The following is an 8,533-nucleotide window of genomic DNA, read 5'->3' on the forward strand; positions in this document are numbered from 1 at the left end:
GCGCTCTGTCGTCGGTGCCGATTGGCTGGCGCGGCACGCGGCTGCGCTCCGTCAGCCAATCGGAAGGGGAGACTCGGTGAGCCTGGTTTGTGTGTACTACCAAATACAATGGGGGCAGGCTCAGAATATTAATGGTGGAATCCGATGAGCTGTAAAGCTCTTTGTCCCAAATGTCCAATTGGACGTTAGAACAAAATACAAAAAAACGATAGGATTGCAAAGTATAGGAAATGTGAACAAATAAAGAAATATACAATAAAACTAAACATTTTGTTTTTATTTTACCAGGTAAGGCCAACTAAGCTTGTCGCTTCTTTTTCAGAAGCAACCTGGTAAAGTATTGGAAAGTTAATACACAAATAAAATAAAATATTTTTTTTATTTCACCAGGTAAGGCCCACTGAGCTATTTAGCTTTTTCAGAAGCGACCTGGCCACAAACAACAGTTAAACCAAGTGGCGTATTTATCATCGTATGGAAATTTATAGCAGCTAAATAATTGAAATAATCGAGACGCATATTTCTAAATGTGGAGGGGAAAAACGGGAGGACCCAAAAATCCACGCGACCACGGGGATAGAGACACCGCAAACTTCAAATACACAGCAGCAGGCGTCTGGGTCAGGATCGAACTCATGACCCCACCTTGCACACAAGGCTGGGGTTTTCACACCTGATGATGATTGCTTGTGAGAATTGTTTTTCTTACCCTTTAATCTGGCAACAAAACTGACACCTTTTTTTACAAGGAGTCATGTTTGCATAGACCACAATACCTGCAATCATAATGCAAACAAAAAACATAACTCTGATAATGTATGCACTGTCCTTGAAGTTGGAAAATGAGCTTCCAATGATGATTGCTGGTGTTGCAATCGAAACGTCGTGAGAATTATATTTTTGATTTTTATTATTTCCCTTCTACGTGACTTTACCGAAAGAATCAATAATATGAATCCCTGCAGTCACGAAATCTTTAAATCGAAATTTAAGGCGAGGGAGTTAGCATCGCACCAATGTTGAGCTATTGCATGACAGCGATACACCAGCTGAATGTGACATTGCAGTTGTCGCTCTGCGATCTCTCTACATCATCAGCCGCACGAACGAAAGAAGACGAATTCATACAAATTGCACTTTTATTTAATCGCTCCAATTTCGTAGCATGCATGGGAAACGCGCGTGCTATCGTTGGTTCCGATTGGCTAAGGCAGCGTTGTACCCGCTCTACCAGCAAATCAGAAGAGGCGTTTCATGAGTTTGGTTTATATGTAGTAGAAAATACAAACGGTAACATGCACTGCTTTTAACGCATTATATTAACAATGAAGTAATTAGGGTAATTGTTAAAACTAACCGCTATTTATTAAAACCTCTATAATAATTGCGTAATGATTATGCAACAATTTTCTGGAAAACTAATGTCTATGCAAATTTGTGTGTCTATTTTTGCAAACTTTTTAAAATAGGTGGAATATGCCAGGTAAATATATTTGTTCACTGCTGTAAAGTTTGGGGTACATCTTGTGCGTGATTTACCGGCGCAAACATCAGGAAAACAGAAAACAAGAGGTGGATTCACGAAAGGCTGAGTCAGATGATGGCCCCTTGGCTTTATCCCCTTTTTAAAACGTGCCAAACAGCGACGCAGCTTAAAATAAAACGATAACTCATGTACAGTGTTCTATTAATATTAAAGCCGTACGACTTGGTTGCTACGAAATGCTTGCGTTGGTTTTCGCGTTTCCACTCAAGAGTGTTTATCAGAGCATTTTTTTAGGATAATCCAGTGTGACGGTCACAATGGAAAATGTATTCTCATGCAATATGTTGGAATGTTACGTAATTGTAAACGTTTATTCACTGGTACAAATCGGTTTTCACGTTTATACTTGTTTTGCTATGTGTATTAAAACAACAACACTCATGGATTTGCCATGCACATTACAGATAATTCGATCACATTTCAATGGAAATATCCAGTGTGTCCAGCCCTACCACTATTAGTTTGCAAGACCACTCCACAGCAGACTATCTCAGCAGTCAAATCTCTACAAATACACAATGTTGCATGGAGCTATCACCAAGGCTTCCTAAAAAGAATTGCCCAAAGGCCCCCTACAGAACTCAAACACCTTTTAAAATAATCACCCATTAACCCTTCCTAAATCGTTAATTCCTAATTAAGACATCTATTGTCTCTAGATTTGAAGCTTTCGTGACTGCAAGGATTCATACTCTTAGTTCTTTCGGTAAAGTCACGTAGGTAAAAAATGAAATTAAAATTAATAAAAATAAAACAATAAAAATAAATAAAAATACATAAAAATAAATAAAAATATTTTTTATTGTTTTATTTTTATTAATTTTAATTTCATTTTTTTACCTACGTGACTTTACCGAAAGAACTAAGAGTATCTATTGTCTCCTGTTGGCCCTTTTTTGTGTTTACTCGACTTTCTCAGAGAGAATGTAACCAGGGCCCCGTGATATCTCTAAAGCCAGGGTCATCTCAAGAGGTTTTTGGAGGCTTGGAGCAAAATGCCCCCAGTAGCCTCACCCCACTCTCTATGGCCCTGCCTTCGAGATGGTTTTTTAAACCATTGAAATTAAGCAAACGTTATGTATGTTGAACTGTTCACAGCTATGTAAATGTGTAAATTTCTGAAGTTAACTCCGTTGTTGTTAATTTGGTACATGCTGTTGGATGGAGATTTTCAGACCGGCATCTGCTACATATTGAGCTTTAATTCCAAAAAAGTCAGACGTTACTTTGTACATCACGTCATTTTAATTCCTATGTTCTGGTGTTTGAAGCGCCTCATCAGAGGTGGCATATGGTTATAGAAGCTAATTCCAAACCAAAAACTATATTGTTTTCTAAAATACACGCAGAGTAATATTGTTAATTGGTCAACAATTTACCATTCGCGTTGAAATGGATATTGAAATTAAATGGCTGATCTCAGCGTGAATAACATGAAGTTACCATATACATTGAATCATTTTAAAATATATATCAACTTACAGTAGTAGTGTTATAAAACAGAATACATCTTGTACGTGTATATAAATAACACAACTTATGTATACACAGTCTGTTGTGTTTATCTTATTAACAGATTTTTTAAATCATGCCAATTCCAGGTTACATCCAGCTATCTACACTCACATCTACAAACGGTGTACATTTTTACATCACTTTAATTGCTGGTGTACGAAACAAATCCCATTGCATAAACTGTATGCAGTCATAGCAACACCGCATTGGGTATAATGCCTCCTCCCCATTGACTGCGAGATTCAATCTCAAGAAGCTCCCACTGTTAAGCCTCCCGGAATGCCAGGCATGGAGTTGGCAAAGCCGGGCGTGGATTTAACAACGCATGGCGTGGAGTATGCAAAGCACGGCGTGGATTTGACAACGCATGGCGTGGAGTAGGCAGAGCCGGGCGTGGAGTTGCAAAAGCCGGGCGTGGAGTAGCAAAAGCCGGGCGTGGAGTTGCAAAAGCCGGGCGTGGAGTCGGAATAGACGAGCCTGGAATGGGAAAAGCCGGGCGTGGAGTGGGAAAAGCCGGGCGTGGAGAAGGCAAATCCGGGCGTGGAGTCAGTAAAGCCAGGCGTGAATTCGGCAAAACCGGGCGTGGATTCCACAAAGCCGGGCGTGAAATCTACAAAGCCAGGCGTGGAGTCCACAAATCCAGGCGTGGAGTCCACAAACCCAGGCATGGAGTCGGCAAATCCACGCTGGCACATGGAGCCATATGCGGCAAAAAAAAGAGTCCAGCATCCGCAAGGTCCTGAGAGAGCCACCCACCCCAACACCACCACCACCACCATCGCCTCCACCCACAACAACAACCACCCCAACACCATCGCGGAGCCACACAACTACAAGCTACTCCCATCGTCAGGAATATACCGCTGCTATGAAGTGGATGTTTAAGGAAGACCACTCCTTTGGTACCACGAATGAGTCTCGTTTCTCGTCACGATTGTTGTGTTTGTTGATGTCATCGTTGCGGTGTTTTTTTGTGTATCTACACAATACAATATAATTGTGTTTTATGCCGTTCCTGTCGCTTGTGTATTTATGTTACGCGACCATGATTACGATGTTTGCCGTGTCCTACTCACAATATTCATCTCTCGCAGTTGGGGTTTTTTCTCTCTCTCCCGGCGATAAAAGACGACAGAACCCTTGTTGCTATTGTCCCCGACAGCAGAGCCGACCCTGTCCCCAATCGTTTTGGCGACCGTAGGGTAATGTCACACACGCGGGGCGAGCGCGTCCCTTTAAACTGTCCCTTTTCAACGGTGCCATTTAACTCGCAATATCAACCTCGGTACGGTCATTTTGTTCATTGTTGCTACTGCTCTTGGTGATATTGATGTGCAGGATTTAAAGATGAACGTCACGCAATCATTTGTTTAAAGCCACACGTATGTTGGAGCGTTATGCATCGTGGTGGTTGTTGTTGTTGTTTTTGTGGTGGTTGTTGTGGTAGTGGTTGTTGTGGTGGTGGTGGTTGTTGTATTGCACTCCGATGCTAACGCAAACCCATAAGTTGGGTTGAAGGTCGCGCCTTGTTTGACGATTCTGCGAATAATGTTGAAATGTTGATTGAAGAAGGTGCTGTCATTTTGTCGTTGTCTTTCCAATGAAGGCAATAATTGACGAGTCAAAGCTATTGTTAATCGAAAAATGCCCCCTGTCGTGTTGTTATTGTACCGTTGTTGTCGTCTTTCCAATCGCTTCAGGTATCCATTTGCCCTGCACGTTCTGCTTGCGTAAGCACTACACGGCCCCAATGCCGCATAAGCTTATTTATGATCGTGTGATTAGCCACTACTCTGTTTAATTACATTATTCGTAGCAAACTGGGGTCGGGGTAAATATAAAGTGAACATTTTACGGGATAGTGGTGGCGGTGTTCCTAGTACAATATAGTAGTAACGACTTCTGTTCTTTAGGTGACGTGTTCTTTGTGTTTAACAGTCGTGGATTTGAATGCCATTTTGGCTGACGGGAGGGCCTCAATTCTAGACCAGCAAGAGAGTCTCAAAATGGGACGCTGATTCCATCGGTGGATGTGGTCAGCACATGGAAATTGTGCTGTCATCCCATGCCTAATGCTGTGCCCCCCCCCTTCACTAACCCGCACAAACGTGCGTGGGTGACGTGTGGACAAATATTCCCTTGCGACCCAATTGACAAAAGGGTGGCATATGGCAGAGGTGTGGACTCGAGTCATGTGACTTGGACTCGAGTCAGACTCGAGTCATGAATTTGATGACTTGCGACTCGACTTGGACTTGCATAACAATGACTTTGTCCCACCTCTGGCATATGGTGTGGCACGTGAACCGAAGGGAATAAACGTGAATCAATTATTTGGTAGCAGTTGTGGTTTTAGGGCTTCTTTCTAGACCGGCTAGTGAGCCTCACGATGGGACGGTTTGATATTGCAAACCTTGTTCTTGGTTCTTTACCGAAAGAACCAAGAATATGAATCCCTGCAGTCACGAAAGCTTTAAATCAAAATAGCAAAACTTGTTCATGTCTGTGGGTGTCTCTGACGTGTGTTACAGAGCACAGGCGTGCTGAGTCGAACAAGATTCGGAACAAGTATCCTGACAGAGTACCCGTAAGTGCATCGGAGGGAAAAATCGAGCTGCCCTGTGTGTCATCATCACCGTGATGTCCTACTCCTTGTCAACGGGAATTCAAATGAAATGCATTGTGGAATTACAGAACATTTGCCAAACACGTGGGTGGCTACAGAATTAATGCAAATGTGTATTTATATATATACTGTGAAGTATGTGCAGTACAGCTATGATGCGGAGCAGACAATGACAAATACTGGACAATGGCTGGTGATTGCATACAGAGCTCCCTTGAAAAATACTCCCAAGGCCATCTATGGTATCTAGTGTTTACAATATTGTTCAGTGTTTCAATAGACGAAAAAAATCCATATCAAACATTTTCAAGCCACATTTTTTGCAAGACAGTTTTCTACTCGACTACACAGTGTAAAATGTACCTTGTATTCTCAATGGCTCTGGTACATAAATACAAATGTTAGCAATTGCTATTTGCAAGACACCAGTTCGATTAAAGTGTTGTAATCACACGCTGAGAAACACAACCATCTTCAACAGCACAGCCTTTGAATAGAAACAAAGTCAGGTATCAGTTAAACATTTGCCCTTCGTACACCATTTGCTGGTTTTAATCTCGTAAGTAATTTGCAATTATTGATATAACTGCACCAGAAAAACCCAGACCAAAAGTAGAATGGTAGACCTCGGGGAGGGGAGGCACTACTGCTGCAGCCTGTGCTGGTTTTTAATCTGTGCTTGCTCCATGTTGGGATGTGCATGTTCAGGTCGTGGTGGAGAAAGTTCCTGGCTCCCAGATCGGAGATATTGACAAGCGCAAGTACCTGGTGCCAGCCGACATCACGGTGGCGCAGTTCATGTGGATCATTCGCAAGCGCGTGCAGTTGCCTTCTGACAAGGCCATCTTTCTGTTCATAGACAAGACAGTGCCACAGTCAAGGTGTGCCATACCATGCCAAACATCATACCGTACACACCAAACAAAAAATACCGGTGTATGATGCTGTGCATGAGACCAGTTGAAGTGGATTCTCTTACAGATTTTTCTTGAAGGCAGTGAATGACATGAGCTCAGAGTCCAGTAATTTTCCATAATTTTAGAACATGTCTATGAAATGTAATGTCTGCATTATTGGTAACATTTTAATAGGAAGCTTCCCATCCATCAATAGATCAATAAAAGACAGTGCGCTGTGGGTGGGGCTCTCGTCCATAGTGATGTCACTTGATGGCACGACATGTTATAGCACAATGGCGCATGCAACTGTCATACATAATAGGATCACTGGTTTGGCTCTGAATGCAAATACATTGTGGATTCTGGCCACCATTTTGATAAAATTTGGTTGGTTTTCCCTGAAGTAAGACCCTATTAGTAACAGAAAATCTATACTGTATATGTTTATGACATTATTTATATTGGATCTTTATGAACGTTTTTTTCCCCTCTGTTACAGATGGATAATTATTTCATGATTTCAACCTTCGCTAGAAAGTATTGACTACTTAGATGACTAAAATAGGTTCTGGTTATATCATTGCACGTTGACTTCTGCACGATTATCATATCCTCCCAACTGTGAAATTTTTACCTTGCTATAGCAGTGAAAGTCATTTATTAGGATTATTTTCATGAAGCTTCATACTAATGTTGGGCAGTCCAGGGCATGCAGCCTAGGCGCTAATTTGCAAAAGCTTTGTTCTTTGGGTTGGTTTTAGATACTTTTACCTTGACTATCCAATTCTAAATGGAAACTGAAAATAAAATTCTTGAAATTTTAACAATAACGTGATTTTACCGTATAAAGTGATTCAAACAAAGCTCGTTGACCCTTTAAATTGTTTAAAACGTATTTTAATGCAATACAAGACAGCCCTTTAATAACTAACGTCACCAAGCGCTCCTGAAAGAGCCGCGTGCGGCTCCAGAGCCGATGGTTGCCGACCCCCTCTGCTTGGTGGATTATCACATCTCAACATTGTGAGAGATGGCCAGTGCTTAGGGGGGGGGGGGAGGCCTTTATCCACCAGTCAATTGATGATAATGATTAACACCATATCCTTGTGTCCAGTGCTTCCATTGGCCAATTATATGAAGACCAGAAGGATGAAGACGGCTTCCTGTACGTTGCCTACAGTGGAGAAAACACCTTTGGACGCTGATCCCGGGCCAGTCTGCGGAGTGCACTGCAAGAACCACTTCTCCACCAACGCAGGACAAAACCACAACCAAGACGGAATCACCTTCCAAACACCGCAGCCTGCAGTTAATGAACCACGTTGCTTTCTCCCCAAAATCAACACGCTCGTTAAAAGATGTGCAGTGTCGCGGCATGTCAGCCATGCTTTTACGCTTCAGGACAGGGCGCGGTTTTAACAGTGGAAAGTTGAGATTGTTTAAAACTTGTGTGCTAAATTGGTGTTAGAATTTTGTGCTAAATTATTCATGGATATATGCGCTTTTTTCCATTAGCGTTTAATCTGCCTGGCATCTGACAACCCACGTTTTTTTTTTACTCAAGTTTTACTTCTATAATATTTCAGTCTTGTCTATTTTGTTTCTTACACTTTGTGGACTGAGTATTCACCCGGTTTTTCTGAATGCTTATTTCACACCCAGGTTCACATTCGCGTATATACATGCGTGCTGTGCACATTTCAGGTCTTTTTATTTGTGTTTATGTTCGAGTTACATGCTTCAATCTGTAAAAAAAAATATTAATAGAATAAAAAAATGATATGTATTCCTGCATGGTGACACCTATTTAAATAATCCTAATTTAAACCGTGATGAAAATGTATTGTTGCAATTTGTCAATTCCTGTTGCCGAGTTCTTGATTGTCTGAATGTACGTCCAATATAAGTAAAAAAAAAAGTACAGCGTGGAAATTCACTTGCGTCCAT

The 8,533-nt window shown here is 41.6% G+C and overlaps 1 protein-coding gene across 1 annotated transcript; it reads left to right on the forward strand.

Annotated features, from left to right (window-relative positions):
• The first annotated feature begins 3,744 nt into the window (after positions 1–3,744).
• GABARAPL2 (GABA type A receptor associated protein like 2) lies at positions 3,745–8,518 on the forward strand. Its single transcript, XM_078606553.1, has 4 exons — positions 3,745–3,963; positions 5,593–5,648; positions 6,396–6,568; positions 7,701–8,518. Exons 1-4 carry the CDS (start codon positions 3,765–3,767, stop codon positions 7,789–7,791), a joined length of 519 nt encoding a protein of 172 aa, XP_078462679.1. The 5' UTR covers positions 3,745–3,764; the 3' UTR covers positions 7,792–8,518.
• The last annotated feature ends 15 nt before the right edge of the window (positions 8,519–8,533 follow it).

The sequence above is a fragment of the Lampetra planeri genome, chromosome 26 (genome assembly GCF_965212315.1).
Source record: "Lampetra planeri chromosome 26, kcLamPlan1.2.h2, whole genome shotgun sequence".
Taxonomy (NCBI): Eukaryota; Metazoa; Chordata; class Hyperoartia; order Petromyzontiformes; family Petromyzontidae; genus Lampetra; species Lampetra planeri.

Excerpts from the sequence above, each read along its gene's own strand:
- GABARAPL2 (XM_078606553.1), top strand. The coding sequence starts at position 3,765 with ATGCGGCAAAAAAAAGAGTCCAGCATCCGCAAGGTCCTGAGAGAGCCA. Across the intron at positions 3,964-5,592 it reads TAAGGAAGACCACTCCTTTG|AGCACAGGCGTGCTGAGTCG; the intron begins GTACCACGAATG and ends CGTGTGTTACAG. Across the intron at positions 5,649-6,395 it reads AGTATCCTGACAGAGTACCC|GTCGTGGTGGAGAAAGTTCC; the intron begins GTAAGTGCATCG and ends GTGCATGTTCAG.